The following is a 22,123-nucleotide window of genomic DNA, read 5'->3' as shown; positions in this document are numbered from 1 at the left end:
TATGACGTAACAATTAAACATATGGCCTAAAATGACAGACTGGGCACTAGCTGAAACTCAAAGCATGTGATTTCAAGCCAGCCAAAGGCTCATAGCAATATCTGACCCTTCCACTAGCCAACAGGAATTAAAGAGCAGAGCACATTATTTGAGAGATTCTTGGATTTTGCATAGCAAACACCGCAGTTTTTCCTGCAGTAGCTCTCAGTCTCACATTTTGAAGCATCCTAGAAGAGGACCAGCCTGGTTCTCCAGCACATCCTTCTGCTGGATGGTTACACCGCTGCCGAAGAACACAAACATCTCCCTACAGCTGACATGCGATCCAGGCACACGGATTACACGTAGGGTGGGCACCTTCTGCACCCTGGCACCCTCTCATCACCTTTTCAGGGCTTTCTGTTACACCGCAAGAGAGAGCTGCTCAATCCTCCTCCAAGAGGCAAGCATCCCCACCTAGATTAAACAGAGAAAGTCCATGTCGAGGAGTTTAAAACATTCAAAATTCCAGCTCGGAAAGAGCAAGCTGCCAGTGGGCAACATTTCTAAGGGCAAAATTACAGCGTGTGGGAATTACAGATCTGCAGACAAACCGGCAATTTGTGAGGAATTCAAGTCACCAGAACCGACAAATTAGGACCACAACGCTAACAAAATTAGACACAGTCTCCTTTTAACCTCATCTCTATTTTTAAGGCCTTCTTATTTTTTTAAGGTTTTGTATTTGTTTCGTTGTTAAAGTTTCCATGAAATTGGGTTGAAAGCAACTGTTTAGGAACGAAGTTTCCCCATAATTTACTCTCATTATCTTAGGATGTGTGAAATTATGCCCATGCCTGTACAAGGAGGCCTCTCTCAGCCAATTAACAGAGTGACAGAGTCACCCAGCAAATAGAAAACTCAGTAGCAACATGAAAATTTCCATAATCGTTGCAAATATGCCACTTGACAGGAGGCTGTCAGCTGTAGGATTTTTTAATTTTATTTTGTTTTATGTTCCCTTGCATTCAGTCTTCCCTCCAGTTGGGGACACTGATAGAGTTAAAAGGCAGCTCTCACCCAACGTGCCTCTTGCTCATCTACATGTTGATAGCCTGAACGATGGAAAAACAAAAGAACCACCAAGCCCATTTCCATCCCCCTCCACTCAATAACAATGAAATGACACAACAGCACCTTTCAAACCATGCCTGTTCATTTTGATAATTACTCTAACAGTCCATCCGAGCATGGCCTCTCAGCCCCCGGCTCCAAAGGCGAAACCAAAACCTGGAGGAGAAGGAGGAAACGGCTCATCTGCCAAACACAATGTTCGGAAGTGCGAGGTGAACATTCCTCACCAAAGCAAGATGAATGTTCCCACCCGAGCACAAAGAAGGGGTTCATATTTCATATATTTTTCCATTGTTTGAGCTTGCTTGTACATAAGTGACTACATTTAGCAATCACCAATGGGAGATATTTAGCAGCTAAAAAGATTAATTTTTTTAACAGTGGAATAGCAGAAGTAACAAGGCGGGCTGCACCCTGTTCAGTTCCACCAACGTTCTCCAGTTCTGACACAGAGATCCACCCTTCCATGGGTTACACCTCTGACACCCACCAGTGAGATGCACAACATCCACTGCCCAAATGACAACATCCCATGAAAGTTATCCACAATGAGGGGCTGCAGCAAGGAACCCCAAAGGACGCCAACTGCCGCAGTTTGCTGCTTAGTTTAGGCAAGGCTCTTGGAAAGCTCCACCGCACAATGTCTCCATGGTTTTTAGTGATGGAAGGGGAGAGGATACAGAGTCTGAGTGGAATCAAACAATTCTGGATTGAAACAAGCGAATACTTTGAAGTGTAAGGTATTGAAATGAGACAGCTTCACGACACAAGGAAATATCCCGTAGGTAGCAATGAGGGCAGCGGTTTCAAATGTCCACATTGAGGAAGCGTTGGTTTTTCTCCGAGGGGTTCCTCAGACAGTGATGGACCCGGAGGCCTGGAAGGTCTCGCCGCCCCCGGACGTTGCACGCCGGCGCTGATGCACTTGCTCCTGTTGGCAAAGCGCAGCCCGAAGGGGGGATGCCAGCAAAGGGGGTCCCAAGCAGCCCTGCACCCCCGAGAAGGCACAACGCCCAGAAGATCTGAATAGACGCAGCAAGAGAGGCTTTACCAACCTACAGCGGGCTTCAAATAGAAGTCTGCAGTGTTCCACGAGTGAGTGCTGCTGTCTGGAATGGCCCAGCACCCTTGCACAGCTATCACTGGACACCAATTGTTGGTGATTTGGGTCGCTGCCTTTCTTTATGCATTTAACACAAACCACATAACACTGCCCTTTCTAGCTTTCATTACACGCTCTGAAAGCACTCTTCAAGCAGACCCTGTAAAAATATAATGCAGAGTGTTTATGGACAAAGACAAGCTTTAGAAGACTGGCAAGGAATTACATGTCCTTAAAACTATTAATTGAGATAGAAGGAACAGGGAATGCTTATCAGCGCAGGCTGCTGGCACACAAGGTCATATCAGCAGCCAGCAACGGCAGGTGCAACGATGAAATCTATGTGTGGATCCTAGAGGGACAGCTTTCTAACACAGCAGCTCTTCTCCGCTGGGGCTGGTGCCACTGTTTAATTTGATTACAGAGAAGCGAGAGCCTGGAGGAGGGAGAGCAGGAAAGAAGAAGAAAGAGAGAGGACCCTCTCGGTGCCTGTGCTGGAGGTGAAGGTGCATGGCGCTGCAGCAGGGCAGCAGGGGCTCTGACCAGTGGTACCCAGCAAGATTACAGGGGCATCTGACATGGCACCATCCTTCAGCAGACAAAAAACTACTTGCTTCCCTCTCAGCAAACCACACACCGCATAGCAATTTGGGCTGGAAAGATGCTATCCCAGATTTAAAGGGAAACTAATCTGTTAAAAGAAGCAGAGAAATGGGAAAGTCTGGGATCTGTGTGCGAGCACACCGCACACAGACTGACACTCCGTCCCCAACGTGTGCAGGCGCTACGCTCTTTGCGCCAAGTCTTTGACTACCTGGCTTTTTAAGAGACTCTTTTCTAACCGTAACTCGTAACCTAAAAGCACCCCAAATGTGCTCTTGCTTCCCTCTAGCCCTGAAATCTTACTGAAGCACCCTGGGACTGTTTCTTTAAAAGACAGAACTATTCCATCTCTATTGCATTCTGCATTTAAAGGGGAAAAAAACTCAAAACAAGAAAAACCCACCAGAGTCTAGGATCAGGTCCTCCAGACTATGTGCAAGAATATCACTAAAGAAGAAATTTACTCTTGTTGAGATATTTAGGTACAATTCTTTTTTAAACCTACCTTAAAATTGTCATGACACTACCTACCAGAGTCTAAATTATACTTTCAAAATTATATGTATTAATACCTAAAGTGTCTTATTATAAAGGAGCAGATATATTTTAGAAACACCATACTTATAAACCTATTTTTTAAAATAGAATCTTTCTGCATGACTGTAAGATCTGTATTTTAGGTCTCCTGTCTTTATGACTCAATACTAGTAGAGGCAACTGCAGTCCACACGCTCGAATGGAAGCTTCAAACAATCATCTTCTATATTATGTCAATGGCATTGATTAAAAAAAAAAAAAAAGACAAAGCAAAAGTTACTCCTGCAGAACAAAAGAAACCCCTGAAAACAGTGGAAAAACGGTGCTGCTAATAAGTTTTCTTCTTACCAGCTTCCTTCACTAAAGCCAAACTTATGCAAGCAAAAAGTTTTATTTATTTATTTTAATCTACCAAGAAAACTGAAGCGTTGAAAAATCTTGGTTTTGCCAGCCAAAAGTGTGATTAATGAATTTTACAAACAGCTAAATTATCAGATCAGCGATTTAAATGTACAAACTAGTGATATCCACACCATGACTGGCCCTGCCTGTTGTTTTCTGGCGCCCTCTGCACAGAGACCAGAGGCTGAATACATATGACTAAATATTTAAATCAAGATTAAATCCTGAGTCAGATTGTCTCACGTCTGCTTACAGATAGAAACCTCTACCCAGCCACGCACATAACTTATATTTTTATTAAAACATTAGCTCTACTGCTAATTTATTCTTGTTAAGTAAAGTGGCTTTCAGCAATGCAAGTGATTTAAATGTACACTTGTGAGGCAAATGTAAGCTTGCAACGATGTACAGAGTTTGACATTTATACCATTCTATATTTTTGAACATAATATGACTACAGAAGCATTACTAATTTTCAATCACTTCCAAATGAGAAAAAGAAGTTTAACGAGAACAATGGAATGCAGAGCAAAAACCATTTACCCCTCTCTCCTTCAGCTACTGTTGCAATCCCTATTGAACCACAATCCAAAAACCCGATAGTTTTGGTAGCTTTGTAATAACGTAAAGTACACCCACTGCACCTTGAGTAGCTGCCAAAAATGTGCCTTAACATCACATGCATCTTTGCACACCTTTAAGGACAAAGGTAATTTTAACCCTACCTGAAAGGTGTTTTAGCTTCTACGAGCTTTACGGAAGCAGGACACGAGAGACAAAGAACCTCTGGAAGGGCACCATGCAGTGACTCAGCCAACGTGGTCTCACTAGAAATAAGCTCCAAAAAGCACAGCTGCTCTCCTGTATCGGATCCGTAACTTTTGAGACACAGGGGTTCAGAAAGATGCCTCGTTTCTCCAATGCCCCCAGCCCCAGCGACTTAAGAGTATGACCCAAAACTTACTTAAGTAGTGAAAGGTCTACCCAATTTCATGGACGTTAAGGCACATATAAAACAGTGCGCCAGCTTCCATCTCAGCTTACAAAACAACTGCGAGGAATACCCATTTATGACACGCTGGAATTTGCCAACACATAAGATGTGCAAATTATGACTACCTAAAAATACATGTTTTATTAAGGAAATGGCAAGCAACCCTACATTTTAGCAGTTCTACCAAGACTCTGCTATCATGAAATAGGCAAGAGAAGCAAATTCATTAGTTTTATTGCTTTTTCGGCACTTCTGTACAGTTCAAAGTACACTGCAGAGCCAGCAAGCACACAGCTGGACGTGCCAGGGAAGCACTGCGAACAGCTTATGAGCATCCAGCACCTGCATACGTATAAAAAGTAGATTAAATGAAGACAGAGGTAAATGAAAAAGTTGGTTATTCCCTTGACAGCTGAGAAAGGCTGCTGGGGAGAAAGGCAGGGAGGAAAGGGCAGAGGATACACTCGCTGTGTGGAGTGTTAGTGGCGAGTGCCCAACCTTTGGCCAGAATTAGCACCCAACAACCTCACCTTCTGAGCAGTGACTCAAGGTTTTTAATTAGGGATTTTGTAATAGGTTATGCAGTCTGTATGCAAGTACAGATAAACAAAAGCACCGGGATTCCTCCCATTTAGAGACCAAAAAAAAAAAAAAAAAAAAAAAAAAATTACCCTTGCCTTAATACCAGGTGGGAATAAAACACACACACACACTTTTTCATGCCCCAAACACCATAACTGATCATCAGAAGCTCAGGAATCTTAGCGCATTGTTGTTATAGTCAAAAATCAATGACTAGAAACCGACAACTTATTATTTTCCATATTTTGTTATGGGAAAGTCATCATGGAGAGATCATTTGGCCTTCCAAGCACTGTTACTCAGGTACCTTGTTTGGTATTTCTGAGTTACAAATTCCTCAAAAATTGCAAAAGAAAAAAAAAAAAGTCTCATCTCCTAATACTATCACGTTACCTCGCTTTTTTTCCTCCCCCTTCTCTTCCCCATCAGAGAAGGAACTAACACATCCAAGACGGAGCTGATCAGGAACTGTCAGTTTTAATCAGAGCACTGTAGCTGTCAGTCACCAGTGGCCCTTGGGTATTTTGTTTCCTCAATATATAAAAGATTGTTATCCCGACAGTTAGTCAGCATTTCTGGCTGCTAGACGGAAATAACAAGACTATTACAAATGTTTTTACGTTAGTATAGCTGCAGCAGTATTCGAGTTCCAATAGCTTAATGCACAAACACATGCACTGACCACTCTTTATGAGCCACATAGGTGCATTTGGTAAAAATGAAGAAATTGTTTTTCCTTATTGCACAGTTTGTTTCCTAACTTCACAACATTTATTAATAGTGTCGCAATTCTATTTAATTATTATTTAGCACTAGCAGTATGCCTGGAACGGCACAAAATTAGTCCCTGCCCCGAAGTGCGTTAAGCAGCCCTGATTCAGTGTCCCATAATCAACATTTCATACATCAACCTGCCAGGTTACTAAAGCCTGGATTTCATGCACCAACCCGCCGGGTTACTAAAGCCTGGACAGCAGCATAATTTGGTCAGCTCAGGTCCCAGCAAATTATTTACCTCGTGCTGCTCAGGGCAGCCAAGCCGCCATGGGTCTAGCTGGGATAAGGCTTACAAGCACAAGTCTGCGGGAGAAACCCACCCAACACCAAAGGCAATGGAAAAATGAGAATCCAGTACCTTATGCAAAAATAAAATAATTTTAAAAAATCCTGTCATACTCTGACATTTTCAAGTGAAAAGTCTCACTGAAGAGGATTACAGCAAGAGCACAGAGCGGTTTGTAAACCTTCCAAACTGCACACCTGGTAGAACTGTGCTAAAGTGACTATATGTGCCAGCATAAACACAAAACGTCCAAGGTCATCACTACAACACAGGCGCAAATCACGAAACACAGAGGTGACCGGCAGAAAGAAGTGAAAATTGCAGATCAACAAGAGGGCAAGACCCCCCCGTTCAGAACTGTACTGCTGCGTTGGCAGACTCTCCCAGAGGATCACTTCTCTGAAACGAGAATATGCAGAGAGCCCAGATCATCAAATCATAGGACAGCCATATGAATCAAAGTTCGCCTTCGGGCAGGTTTAATTCAAGCCCTTCAGGCTTCAGACAGACAGAAGTCCTGTTGGCTCTGTCACTTCACCCGCTCTTGTTGTTTTCCACGTTGCCAAGAACACAGGGCTCACGTTCTAAGACAATAATGACATGTTTGTAATGCGAATAAAGAAAATGGGGAGCTATGAAACAAATAATTAACTGTGTTCTGTTATTTACATAATTATTGGCAGAAGCCTGAACAAGGAGTAAAATGGATTACTGCAGTTTTGGTTCAGTGCAGCCTTAAAATAAAAAAACACCATCACATGCCAAGGCTGAAAGGATTTTCATTCCAGCGTGTGGTTCTCTCATTCCACCAGCCAAGCTCCAACTGCAGCTATTCTACGTATAAGCCCTGATTTTTTCCCTCTGCTGTTCTGTTCAGCCACTGCAGTTGCTGGCCACCAGCAGAAGTATAGGAAAGGTATTAAAAGATTTTAAAAAAGCCTGCAGGAGATGATACTGTTCACCAACAACATAACCCTGGTATGTTCATATTGCCAAAGTCTGAATTTAGGTCTGGCAAGGCACAAGGCCGAGTTTTTCTTCTGTATTTCACTCCTTTCTCTTCAACTAAAATTGCTCTATGATTTCAGTTGTGGTAGAAGATCAACAGTTCTGAAGAAGGGATGATTGATATTTATTCCCTCAAAAACAGAAGTACAGAATAGGTGGGAGCAGCTACATCTCTCTCACGTCATGCTTCGTTGCTGTCTAGAAGGATCAGCCTGACAGAAGAACTCAACGCTTACTCTGTCATGTCATATTTTGAGATAACACAGTGGTTCCCAACCACGCCTTGTGTGGAGGCTTTCATGAAACAGCATCATGGGGAAAGAGACCACTGTTCAGAGGGTCCTGAGCAGCTCATTCAAGAGCCTTCCAAAAGAAACCTTCAGCCACTCCTGACTGGCAACAGGTCCAAAGGAATGACCTCAAAAGCGAAGGATTCTACATCTCTTCAGTCATCCAGGATCGCCCTACATCCTCACTTTCCTGATATTTATACTGTTGTAAAACCAGAAGCACGGAAATAAGCATTCCCTCCCTTTCACTTCCTTTCCCTGCAACCCTACAGAAATAGCTGGGTTACATCAGACAGAAACACCCACAAAATAACAATGAAAACAGGTCTGTCAAAAAAAGAAAAAATGTGTATGAGATGCCTACTGTGCGTGCCAGTTCTAAGTAAAGTACTTGCCCAGGCTATGAATAGCGTGGTGAACTATTTTAATAGTACCAAACTCACAGGGAAGTTCTAGTAGTTAAGAAGCTTAGAAATAAGGGTTTGGGTTTTGGGGGTTGTTGTGGGGTTTTGTTGTTGTTTGGGTTTAGGGTTTTTTTGGTTGGTTGGTATTTTTTGCCTGTACCTGTCTCATATTTGCTTCTTAACTTTCAGACCAAGAATTTCAGACCAGTTCACCAAAACCACAATTTTCAAGAGAGGTGCCTGTCAAGTTCTGTACCCAAACTTCTCTAGAAACTACCAGGAGTTGCTCACCTCACTTGTACCTCTCTGGGCTTTGAGCCCACACCCATTTTGCTCAACTCCCACTAACTTACACGGCCCCTTAGGCACTTCACAGGTCCTTTGTAGAACTCATTTTGAACATACATTATTTTTTTCTAGAACACTCATCACCCTACATCCATAGCGCCAATTTCCAGAAAACTCTCTCAACCGGCAGAAAGGCATCATCCTCCATCACCCATTTAAAACAGACATCTTCACGCCTTCTCCTGTGATGCTCATCGTGTTTGGTAGATGCTGTCTGTAAACACTTGCTGAAAGCCACCATTGACTTCCCTCAAACCCCTCCTCACTCTTTGGCTACGCTGCCTACCAAATAAGTCATATCTGCTAATCTCCTAGGCCCCCTTATACTAACCAATACTGGCTCTTGTCTCCTTCAGACTTTCCCATCCATGGCCTACAGCTCTGTAATTTCTTGAAATATATGGATTATAAGTACCTTGGGTTCACCACCTGATTCAGTAGAAGCTGCACAACAATGTCCTGGTCTATGACAGACATAAATCAATGATGATGCAAAGAGGCAACTCAGCAGGAGTTCTGATCTCTGAATTTCCTAATTTCCATCTGTAAAATAAAGTTATGCTTTCCCGCTGAATCTCCTGAATGGGTACCATGAGCCTTTATTAACAGTAAAAGGAACCTCAAGACCTTTACAAACCCTATTTGATTCAGGTGACACATTATGACACCTTTCAATCACAAGTCACTCAGCACCTGAAAGCCCAAGCAAGGGCTATGGGATTTCATATTTCGGGAAAAGTCACCAGCTTTTAACAACATCTATTGAACTTAATAGCCCACCATGCTACCAGCTCATTTGCTTCTGATGTAGAGTCTACCAGAAGCAACAAAGAATAAATGTAAAACAAATAAGAACAACTAAAAAGAAGATGACTGATGGAATGTAACCCTATTACAGCTTGGCATGGTATTTGAAAAGTCCTGAAGGAACGATTACAGAATTCCCACACTTTTGACCAGAGAAGCTTTTCCACACAGCTTCTCATATTGACAGTCTCGGAGATCAAGGGACTAGTACGATCATCACATTATTCTTAAGAACACACTCAATATTTATGAGTACCTTAACTCCATGTAATAAAGGCCACATTCACGGACTGTGATGAGTTGGATGCTTTGGGGATAAAATTAATCAACATGCATGAAAGAGGATCTCGGAGTCAAACAGGAAAATCTGCACATAATAACAAAGATAGTAACTATCTGGCAAACCTACATCACAAGGAAGAAAAATACTATGATTAAACATAATAAGACTTCACTTGAAATGTAAAATACTCTGCAACGAATCCTGCCAACTCGGGTAAGAACCGGCAAACAGGAAGCCGCTGACTATGCAATAAAGCCCATCACACAGGGAAAACACGACGTTGGAGAACTAGATGTTACTACACAGTCCTTGTCACTGCACTGCAGAGTGCTTTCTACCGCCTGCTTTTGAAGCACGTGAGGTTCAGCCCTTCCAGCTTGCGCTCACAGTGCAGCGCTGCTTGAGTTTGGGGCCAGTAACAGGCACCTATTGTCCAAGCACAGCATTGTTATCCTTTTGCAAATTCTCACACGCGGGAGCTAGTGGCACCGCTGGCTCAAGTAGGTTCTGTCAATATTCTTTTCTAATATTTTCCAACATTGCACTCCTTCCACAGCTGAGTCCTAGGTTAAGATCAGCTCAACAAGAGACAAAAAACAAAGAGCTTGCACTGCCACTTAATGGTTTCCTCCCTGAAACTATAAGCACTGAGCACAGTCTTGTTGCAATGAGGATAAGGGCTCTCTTTATCCCATTACATACCTGAGATCTCAGCCTGCGCGAGGATCATTCGGTATGAAACGCACAGTGAGGTAACATATAAACATCACAAATGCGAGCTCACAAGTAAAAAGAATCAGTTTTGGCTTATAACCTCTTGAATGTCTTTGCACTTGAGAGTGTTGAACCTTTGCTAACCCTTCAGTTGTAGCTTGTACTACATAGCTTTAAACTTGACTTTCAACTTTCAGTGATCATTTGCATGTATGTATCTTCAAAGAATGGTATTTGATTTGCAACTATGTGTTGTAATGAGAGGCTAATTAACACAAATATGGTTATTAGCAAGTTACAGACATTTACAGGACAAAAACAGCAGACCAAAGCCTATGGTGTACTGTGTCACAGGGACAAGAGAACCTCAAGGATGAACTAATACCAGCCAAGACTCTGCCACTAACTACGTTACCACAGGCAAATCGCCGACACTCTACAACTCTGCTTCCCCTTCTGTAGTGGGATAGCAAGGCTCATTTACTTTGCTGGGTAGTTCTTCAGCTTAATTAAATCATTACCTTTAAATTAAAGGCACTACAGAAATGCCAGGAAGTAGCATCTGAATTAGAAGGTGGAGGTGACACCCTAATGAAGCAAGACTATTTTCATCGTCAACAGCAAGGCACAGTAAAAGGTCATCCATGGCATAATTGTGAAACCACATTCCAAGCTTCTGAAGGTAAGATGACTTTTCCCAAAACTTCATTAAGGAAGAAGGTATGTCCCAGCATCACTAGATGGCTGAACTGCTGCAGTTTCACAGGTAATCTACAACGGTTTCGTTACTGCTAGTTTTCCCGTTTCCCTACTCTTTGCTTTCCTAATAGCAGACAAATATCACGGCTCTCGAAAGAATGCTTTTCCCACAGACAACTGTTTTCAGTATGATCAAAGACCTATTAAGAAAATTGCAGAGGATCACCTCCCTTCAAGTCAGTGATGTTCAGCACAGAGTTTTCAATCTTTTCTTTAGAAGAGCCACAGCAGAGGCGCTCCCACTTCTTGTCTGGGACAGCTTCTCCCAAATATCATTATATTTTAACATTCCCCATACACACTGGAAATTTCCAACTCTGCATAAATAGAAGGATGCTATTGAAAGATCCACTACTACCGCGCAGGCTTTTTATTTTTAAAGCATTGGAAAAAACCTATTCTTAAACCACAAGAAGCAGGCCAGTCCTCAGTGGAGGCCCAGTTCCATCGTGTACTCCCAAAAGAGCCGCAATTTAGTGTCAGGTGTGAAGCTGTAGATGTCCTGTATCTCAGAAACTGCACTCAAGTTCTGTCACGGAACATCCCAGATACCAAAAGGCACGTCTCATCCTAAACTCATTTAGTCCATACTGGGAAGGCATTAACCCCAAATGAGGGAAACAGGCAGCTACTTCCTTGTCTGCTGCACCTGAAAAAAAGATTACCCAAGAACAACTCGTTAGACACAATGTCTTTGTATCCAGAGTGTAAACACCAAGGAATACCACATTTGCGATTTACTTTTTAGCAATGCAAAAATTATTTTTACTTTTAGGAGCAAGATGTGCTATAGGAGAGCTCAGCCTGGTTCCTTCTATTTCCTAAGATCTCCTTGTGTTGAGTGGATACAGATTACCTAGCTTCTGTGTGGTTATGTTAGAAAATACTGGAAGATACCCACGGAATTACATTTGCAACAAAGAACTCCATATACAGTCTTTTTTTTTAGTGACTAAATATATACTTGCATATACTTATTATATACGCACACTAAATATACACTTGCATTTGTGACCAGGAAGACCAAAATGGTTGCAACCAAGTTTTCAAGTAAGATAGAAGATGTACTTGTAGTATCGTGCCCATAAAACTGGATTTTCTGTTTGCTTGTATCCGTCTCTTAGCTGCCTACTAATTGCGTTTGAGCCTACTGACCTGCTTTTGACTAAATTTGACAGGAGGAAGAAGTACCAAAGCTCCCAAACACTTTCATTTAAAACAAAAAAGGAAAGGTTGGGTAGAGGAACGACTCTTATAAGACAAGAAGAGAAAGGTTAATGACAAAGGTCAACCCTTATTTGACGTCAAAGAACCCACAGGAGGGATCACCCTAGAGACACAAATCCTCAGGAACCAGTTTCCATCGGGACTGCTGCTCTTCTAACACTTGTTTCAAATAGAGCTGGAACCAAAAATTAATTCCAGTTCTCACAACAGTTCACTGGCCTTAGGTAAATCATAACTTCTGATGCTACTTCCCCTGCCATAACGTGGCTAGTGCTAAACTCCCTCATTACGTTGCTGCAACAATTCATATTTGAAATGTACTTTGAAGGTCTGAAGAGCTGTATTCACTAATTATTACCTGTCTTGAGACATGAGCTGAATATTCAAAGTGCTAGCTTGATTCATATGCAAGTGCACGTCACATAAGCATGTGGTATGCACTAAGGCTCAATATATAAAAGCAAAGATTGCTCTTAAAGAAGGCTTTATTATAGAGTCAGTTTTGAGCTCAAAACACACCATTTTTATTGCCACAACTCTTCTATTATACTGGATTTAAATTATTCCTTATTTTGGATTAGCTTTATGAAGCATTAGTTTGAAAAATAAATACCAATCGACAGACGACAAAAAGATCATGCAACATTTGATTCTGTCCTCAGAGGAAAGTCTGATGTCTGAGGTCTCAAACCTTTGGTATCAAGCTGAAAGCTAACAGATGAGTTCCACAAGGCAGTTACTGGGCACTGCAAAACCAGAGCTTCTCCTAGAAATACTGGCAATCGTAGCATTGGGACTGGCAACACTGCATCACAGCAGGCAGGCATTTTTAACCTCTGGTCAGGCACTTTCCAGCCTTCCCAGAAATGAAAATGCTTCTGCCTGCCTTTGCCAGAGCATCCCATGCAGGCAGAAAAATCAGATGATAAAGGTCTTGCTGGAAGTACTAGACCAAATAGGTAAATAAGATAACGCTTTATTAAAAAATAAAATAAAAATAGACTGAGTGTGCATGAGGCAGGGGATAGCTTCCTGAAAAAGAAACTTCCCATGCATTAAAGGAAAATGGTGCGTTGTGGCAAATCTCTTTACTAGACAGATTCCTATTTGAGGGTGAGGGAGAAAACTACAATTTCCTTCAGTAATAACAGATCAACCTTCTATTTTCAAGCTTCCTCCTGTACCATACTGACTACCAGCCGAGTACTCAATACTTCCCAAGACTGGCCTTTTCACTTCCTGAAGGAGCAAGCTCTGTCTGAAAATAATAATAATAAAGCCCCAACAGTGTCAGTTAAGTTTTCCTTCTAATCCTCCCCGTCTCCCCACTGCAGACAAAACAAAGCCAACCTGGACAGCTTATTCTGACAACAGTGACTAGATTTAAGTCCCTTGCACTTTACTACTGCCCTACAAACATACATTATTTTAATGTAGTATAAACAAATACCTGATTTGTTTAACACCACATTGAGTCCTAGTGATTAAAACGCGTATATGCATAGAGCAAAATTTATACATGCACAAACCCCTTTATAAACTCTGAAGATAAAATTATCAGTATTGCCAAACACAGAATATGCATTATGTTTTAATTACATGAGACAGTTGAATACCAACAAGCCTACTTCATTTCTAATTAGAAAAAGTTCAGTAATCATTTTCTTCCCTGCTGTTATTGCCTGACAAGAATAAATGAGGAGTCCCCTCTAGGGACTGTACAGTAAACATCCCGACGCACGCTTGTTTCGGAGCCGAGCACACAGTGGTGGCGGTCACCGGGGCACACCCGAGACCCATCCGTCGGGCAGTGCGTGATTTTTAAGTGTTTACCTCCAGCAAACAGGGGGGTTTTACTGCAGCTGCCTCGCTGCGCATCACGCGCCCAGCCCGCTGCCGGGCGGCCCTGCTGTCCCCGCAGAGCGGGGACCCTCCTCGGCAGCGGCTGAAGGACAGCCCGGCCTGGCAGGCTGGGGGCCGGGGCACAAGGCGGAGGTGACACGCTTCGGCGCTGCTGTCACCCGGAGGAACGCGACCACTTTTATTCCCCCCGTTTCCAGCAGAGAGTGTTTTTCCGGCAGCGCCGCACCTGTCACCCGCAGCCTTTGTACTATTAATTAAGATCAATAACGCTTCTCCCATCAGCCCACACTAAGTAACCCCCGCCTTTGCCCGGCATCGCTCCTTTCCGACCCCCCCCCCCGCCTCAAAACACCTCCTCGCCACCGAGCCCAGCCGAACAAAGGCCACCTCCTGCTATTTCCCACAAAATCCAAACTAGACAACAATACCGGAGGGTCCGGGCTCCGGCCGCAGCCGCCACACCGCATCCCCCGAGACTTACTCCGGCCGAGGCACGGCCAACCGGAGCCCCGCCGCCCCCGACCCGGGCTGAGGCTGTCCCCGCCGCCGTGGGGAGGGAGACGGGGGCCGCGCTCACCTGCCACCGTGTACCGGTCCAGGTAGTTGAGCACGTTGCCCACGCTGAGGATACCGGCGGCCGCCACCCGGGCCCGGCCGAGGCTCGGCGCCTTGTGGCGGGCGGCCGGGCGGTCGGGGTGCTTGCCGGCGGCCGGCGGGTTCATCCTGCCGGAGAGGGTCTGCACCTCGCCCTCGCCGCTTCGCCCGCAGCAGCCCCGTTCGCCGCCGCCGTCCTCCTCCTCTTCCTCGTCGCCGGCTCGCAGCCGCCCGCCGCAGCCCGGGCTGCTGCCGGTGGAGCCGTCACTTTCCAGGCACATCATGGGCGACCGCGGGGCGCAGGAGCCGGCGCGGAGTGGCCGCCGGTGCGCGCTCAGCGCCGCATCCCGCCGCCGCCCCCCGCCCGCCTGCGGGACCGGCCGCCGCCGCCGCCTCTGACAGCTGCCCGGGCGGGGCGGGGCCCGCCGCCGGCTCCGCCCCCGGCACCCCCCGCCTGCCCCGCCCCACCGGCCGCGCGCAGCCGCTCGCGCTCCGCCCCGCGTCTCCTCAGCCCGCCGCGGGCCGCGCCTCAGGGCCGGGGCTGCCCCCTGCGGCGTCGGGGAGTGCTCGGCTGGCGCTGTCATAGAGCCGCGCAACCGTCCCGGTCGGAAGGGACCTTTAAGGTCAACGAGTCCAGCCCTTAGCCTAACAAACACTGCCCAGACCGCCACTAAAACATGTCCCTCAGCACCATGTCTACCCGTCTGTTAAATACCTCCAGGGATGGCGACTCCACCACTGCCTTGCGCACCCTGTTCCAAGGCTTAATAACCCTTTCTGTGAAGAAATTTCTGCTAATATCCATCCTAAACCTCCCCTGGCACAACTTGAGGCCGTTTCCCCTTGTGCATGGCCTGTTCCCCGGGGGAAGAGACCGACCCCCCTGGCTGCCCCCTCCTTTCAGGGAGCTGTGGAGAGCGAGAAGGTCTCCCCTCAGCCTCCTCCAGGCTGAACACCCCCAGCGCCCTCAGCCGCTCCTCACCAGACTTGTGCTCCAGGCCCCTCACCAGCTCCGTTGCCCTTCTCTGGACAGGCTCCAGCCCCGCAGTGTCTTTCTTATTGTGAGGGGCCCAAAACTGGACACAGCCCTCGAGGTGGGGCCTCACCAGTGCCCAGTACGGGGGACCATCACTGCCCCGGTCCTGCTGGCCACACTGTTCCTGACACAGGACAGGATGCTGTTGGCCGCCTTGGCCACCTGGGCACACTGCTGGCTCATGTTCAGCCGGCTGTCGACCAACACCCCCGGGTCCTTTTCCACCAGGGAGCTCCCCAGCTGCTCTGCCCCCGGCCTATAACACTGCAGGGCGTTGGTGTGACTCGGTTCATTATTCTGCAGTGCTGCAGAACACCTTGATTGGCAGAATGGTGTAGCTGGCTGACAAAAAAATTACCACAGAAAAACATAGGACATGAGACATACCAGTGCTGGGTTGTATCCAACAGTAAACTCCATGTGGGCCACACAGGCCCACCCTCAGATCTGGTTTTAAGAACTAATCTATACCAAAAAAAAGTCTCCTTGCCTACTTTCAACCCCCAGAACCTTCCGCAGTCACCATGCGACTGCTGCCAGGGGAGGGAGATGTGGTGGGGCAGGGCGAGGGCAGGCTGGAACACACGCCAACCTTGCACCTTCCTGCTTGGCCGCAGACGATTTTCCTTCAGGAACAACATGCACCTTCAAAGGAAGTAAAATTGCTCCAAAATTCCCCCCACTGAAAAAAGTTTCATCCCGCGCTATAAAGTTCCACCTTTGAGCTAAGAACGGCCAAAAGAAATTTCAAAAGGAGAAGTCTTCAAAGAGATAAAAGTGTTCACGACCAGAGTGGCTCCAGCCTGTCGTACCTGTAGTAAAACTACAAAAGCTGACTAAAACCAGAGAAATAAGATGAGCGCTAGAGAGCTAACATGCACTTGTCCAAGAACAGTAGGTTACGATTTCAGATTTCTCTCAGTTTGTTGATCTCGCCTACGAAACTGTATCATGATTAAAGCCTTTGTCTCCAGGATATGCATTTAAACAAAACCCCCGTCACCTACCTCCGGGGAAACCAGAGTTACTCACAGAACAATGTGGCGTGTGTGCGCTCAGCATACCTGCCTTTGTCACACCCTTTCCACAGAGCTCACGCCGATGACACCAGGGCAGGACTATGCCGGTAATCGGGTGAGATACTGCAAAAGGAGCCCCCGGGATGCTGCCGGTGAAAAGGGCACTTTTTGGTGAGTCAGCGTGCGATTCGGTGCCGTTTGAGCAACGCGCCGCTGAGGAAAGGAGCAAGCACCATTTCCGATGACACTCCCAAATAGTGGCAAGTGACATGATTATGTTGAGAATAGGTCTGCACAGGTGTTCCAGAGCTAGTTTCAGTAACAGAAACAACATAGCTGGATTACCATAGGATAACGTTCTGTTTGATTTGTCCAAATCTAGGGAATCATTTTTTACTCCATCGCAGCATCTGCAGTTCAGATGCAACTGACATGGTAGAGGTTATACTAACAAAACTGCTTCCTCACATTCCTACTAATTTCAGAATTTCCAGAACCACTGGTGTACACTAATATGGTCAAGTGACTGCTTACCCAGAATATTCTATAGCCTGAAAGGAGGAAAACAGGGTAGAACGGGGGTGGGGGGAAGAGTGAACTAGCTTCACAAAGACCACACAGCTTGGCCAGCAGTGGAAGCAAAACTTCTTGTGCATTAAGTTCGACATATTAGGCACTAAACACAGCTGAACTAGAGGCTCAAGGTGTTCCGCCGAGGCCAGCCAAAGCATCCAGGAGCCCTCAAATGTGTATGGTCTACTCCAAAGTCTGTTACACTCTTTTTTCACTGCTTGGGCTACCCCTGGGCTTTACATACAGAAAACAGTGTTCAGAAGATGTTAACAAGATTAAAAGGTAATGCAAAAATTAAAGACCTTAGTCTTATGGATCAAATGGTTCCCCTGGAAGTAACTAAGAAAGCAGAGTTTTCTTAAGAAACAGAAGTTTAATTTAATTTCTTTCTTTTCATTTGTAACTAATACCAAGCACACAAGCACAGCTGACACTGAAGCCAAGGTGGCTCTCAGCACATTAAAATAACTGCCTAAAAACGCTGGGGAGTGGCTTCCCCAAATCCCCAAGAAAAGAGAAACCATCCCAAATACCAACTTACTATTACAGGTCAACATACACGCTCCATAGTTTGGGCGGGCTTCTGATGGCCATTGAGCACGGAGCAATGCAGGACCAAGGTGAAGGGGCTTACAAGAGCATCCTTTTCATTCCTGACAGGGAGAGGAGTCCCGGCTGAGAGACATCTACAGATACAGCACAAAGAGGCATTGGTTAGGCAGGTAGGTACATGGACACGCAGGGTCCTACAGCCAACCCTAACACCTTCAACTGTACACGGAAACTCACAGACAAGCAGAGCAGATGCCGGTGCATCCATGTCATGAGATTTAGGCAAAGGAAAAGCAGAGGGAACTGGAAAAAATGTGATGGAATTGGCTTTACTGGCAGGATGAGTCATGTGAGTGAACTGCTAAAATCACTGGTTACTACCTCTTAAGAGGAACAGAGTAGATTCTAGCTTAGAGACATTGCTGGGGTTTGCTGTTACAGGTTGTTGAGAGGCAGTTTGATGACAGTGTGCAAGTTCTATCACAGGGAGAAAAATGCCAGTTCCCAGAGCTCTAATCAAGCGGGAAAAGGCATAGCAAGAACCAGAACAATGGCTGAGAGCTGGAGTTAGAAAAATCCTAATGAATCATCTGGTTCACATTTGTTACAGAGCGATTAACCTCTGGAACAAAATGCTAAAGAAGGGGTGTATTCTTTATCCCTTTATGTCCCTGGATCCAGGTTGATTCCCTTTCTAGAAAGTGCATTACTGAACTCAACCATGAGCTATTGCACTGCACGCAGAGAGAACTAGCTGTGATATGATGGAGGTCAGGCTAGATGGGTTAAAGTCCCAGCCCTGAAGATATGAGTCCTTACTGTGCGTACCAAACACACAACATTTTTTGCGCCCTCTTCAGTCACTAGATTGATCTGAGCATAGCCCCTAGGGAAGCACATTACACCAACCTAACCTTGAAATAGTGATTGCAAAACTGTAGCATTCCCATAGTCCTAGTGATAAAGATGGACAGCCTCTAGAAACTGGTGATACTGTGTTCTGTCTAAAAGCTAGGAAGCTCCCTCAGACTGGGAACACTACCAAGAGGCATGTAGATACAACTAAAAGCAAGTCTGATCTTAGCTAGGTCATCCTTCTGCTTCTTCCTGATTATGCACGTCATCCCTGCTCCAGAATGAGCTCTGGCCAGTTTCTGTAGGTTCCAGCTAATAGATATTAGGGATAAGAGAATCAGCAGCCTTTCCACAGAGAAGTAACGTAGCCTTGGGCATGTCTCTAAAAGCACCTCAGCCCATACCCCATCTCTGTCTTGTCCCAGCGGCCTCAAGCACAGATGTGCTGTCTGGATGAGACCAAATGAAACCATGCACGAGTCCTTAACACCACGCTCTGCCGAAAGGCACTTGCAGATGTCTTGCTGAGTGTTCAACCCGGAAAAGAACAAATTCACTTGTTAGTAGCCCTCCTCTCTCCCAGTGCAGTCAACGCAGCTTATCCAGAGTTTATCCCTTCAGGGATTATTATCTTCCTTTCATTCTTTGTTAGTATCTCAAAAACTTGAAAATGTTTATTTTATTTTATCCTTGTCTGCGCTTATTGATTTTCCCCATCTCCAGGGTTCTAGAGGTGGCCGGTATGAGCAAAAGCACTTCTGTTTGACAACAGCTATAATTTATCTTTGAGGAAAGAAACCCATGTTTGCCGGTGCACCAATATTAATTATGGTGACATAGTCCAGTAGCTGGCCCAGGGGCTAACCTGGCCTACAGGAAGTTGGTGACCAGCCTGCCACCTTCTCCCCCAAGGGGTCATGGCTGATCCTCTGGTGCTAGGGGCCAGCAACTGTCTTCTCTCTCACCTCCTTCTCCCTTGTTGCTGCGAGGGAAAGAGAGGAGGGGGCTGTTTGCAGAGGGGAATGGTGGGTTAGACCACCTGTGGAAGGCAAAACCCAGACCTGAGCCCCGTTGACAAGCAGTTTGGGCGTTACCTAATCTAAGCAGTTACTACAGCCTGCGGCACTGGACCGTCAAGAGGAGATCACGTTGCTGTTTTGGAAATAATGAAAATTAAAAGAAAATGCCTTTCCATCTCTAGCCTAGCTTACTTAGAATCCAGATTCCCTCTTCAGCTAATAAAAATCTTGGAAAAATCACTTTTTGTACTTCAAAGTTACAATAATCTCTAATACGTAACTGTCAAAGGACTGGAGTCTCCCTGAATTAATGTTTTGCCAAAGTGTACACCAGTTTAGCCACCGCTATCACCAGGAGCAGTAACTGCCTACAAGACTCTAACATGTTAGACTGCAAATAATTATGACTCTAAACAACTTCTGTCATTTTCCCATATTTGCTTAAGCTGGTTCAAAATCAGGACTCAAACACAGGGACACACACACAGAGTCTCTCACTTCAGCAAAATAAAGCTACACAGAACACCAAACTACAGGATCACAAACCCCAGATTTTAGGTTATCCAGATAGAAGCCTTAACCTGACCAAATTTTATGAAAGGCTGTATCGTCAGGTGGTCATCAAGGCTGCAAGGGCAAATCGCAGGACAACAGCAGAACTCTTTCTAGCCCTACCCGTTCTTGGGCTTCAAAGAGATTGCAGCTCTGCAAGAACAAGAATAACAACTCTGCAATTACACACCTACATTCCCCATTATGCCCACTGTATCTCCTGGCTTCTTTTTTACTTCAGAAAGTTCTTAGCTGAATTAACCTGTTACTAACTATTGATAGTTAGCAGCATTTATAAGGTCATCCAGCTTAGAGGTTTCTCGTGCGAGGTGCTGTACCAGGCAGACCTGCTGAGTGTCAAGCAGGCCTTCCGAACCAGAGAAGGTGGATACACATTAGCATATAGAGTTATAGAATGGTTAGAGTTGGAAGGGACTTCAAAGGCCACCCAGTGGCACCCCCTGCCCTGGGCAGGGACACCTCCCACCAGCCCAGGTTGCTCCAAGCCCCGTCCAACCTGGCCTTGAACCCCTCCAGGGATGGGGCAGCCACAGCTTCTCTGGGCACCCTGGGCCAGGGGCTCACCACCCTCACAGAAAAGAATTTCTTCCTCAGATCTCACCTCAATTTCCCCTCTGTCAGTGTAAAACCCTTCCCCCTCGTCCCATGGCTCCCCTCCCTGCTCCAGAGTCCCTCCCCAGCTTTCCTGGAGCCCCTTTAGGGACTGGAAGGTCTCCCCGGAGCCTTCTCTTCTCCAGGCTGAACCCCCCCAGCTCTCTTATATACCTCCATGTTTTCCAGCAGTCACTCTCTCAAACAGGCTCCATAAACTACCCAGAGAGACCAGCCTCTTAATTTAGCTATTTCAGATGTGTGTTCAACGCTCAGTGATGTGAATAACCCCCTGGTTGTCATCCTGTTCCCTCCACGCTCCCACATGACATGTCTCACCAAGGAGAGCTTTGAGCACTGGTGTGCTGAAACCTGTTTGTGGAGGGGACCGCATGCTCAGAGCAACACGGCCAGACTGTGTCTACCTTCAGAACAATTTCATTAAGCAGAGAAGATCTGAACAGTGCCCCAAGATGCACAGAAATTTTAAAATCTCTCAGAAGGCAAATTAGGGTTAATCTCAATGTCGAAAATGTAGTGGTGTTTTAATTCCTAGAATTCAACAGAACCACGATGGAGGCAGAGGCAGTGAATCAAAGGAGCAATCCATGAACAGAAGCTGGCATCCCAAGGCCCAGTTCCTTTCTGACCCTCACGCTGTAGTGCTTGAAACGATAAATTGGATGCAGAAGAAGCTGTATTTCCATAAAAACATTTAGCTTTTGCAACAATACGAGCAGCTGCTCTCACCCTCCCCTACAATCCTACATAAGTGCCTGAATATTTGTGTGTGAATTTTTCAGTTACAACATTTGTATAGCGTTCCAGCCTGCCTGGCATATAACATCTCATGCCAACCAAAACTAAAGAACAAAACAAACAAAATCCCTCCAAACAAGCCCAAAACACCCTACCCTCCTCTCCACACCCAACAAGGAAAAACACAGGGAAACCTCAAATCAAAAATCTCCAGGCCTAGCAGACCGCTCAGAGTCCCCGTGTCCGGAGGCAGCTGGTACAGCAGGCAAACACCACCACTGTCCTTCACCATTTCTCAGTGAGTGGCCTTCGATGTTCAGGACTGTTGAACGTAGTGATCCCTCCCCAAAAGTACTGACCTTCATTATGCTCAGAGAAGTCTCAATGCTCCAAATAAACGGAGTTTGTGGTCTCAACTCAGGTCCCAGCGGGGACTACAATTACTGGTATGTC

At 45.6% G+C, this 22,123-nt stretch overlaps 1 protein-coding gene across 3 annotated transcripts in view; it reads right to left on the bottom strand.

Annotated features, from left to right (window-relative positions):
* LOC134518266 (sphingosine-1-phosphate transporter SPNS2-like) overlaps positions 1-15,093 on the bottom strand; it is a 139,561-nt gene extending 124,468 nt beyond the window's left edge. For all 3 annotated transcript variants that reach the window (XM_063340799.1, XM_063340800.1, XM_063340801.1), the window contains exon 1: positions 14,677-15,093. In XM_063340799.1, coding sequence (XP_063196869.1) covers positions 14,677-14,977 — 301 coding nt within the window. In that variant the 5' untranslated portion in view covers positions 14,978-15,093. The remainder of the gene's footprint in view (positions 1-14,676) is intronic.
* Between the last annotated feature and the right edge of the window lie 7,030 nt (positions 15,094-22,123).

Source organism: Chroicocephalus ridibundus, chromosome 7 (assembly GCF_963924245.1).
Source record: "Chroicocephalus ridibundus chromosome 7, bChrRid1.1, whole genome shotgun sequence".
NCBI lineage: Eukaryota > Metazoa > Chordata > Aves > Charadriiformes > Laridae > Chroicocephalus > Chroicocephalus ridibundus.
This window is presented reverse-complemented; position numbering and strand designations above follow the sequence as displayed.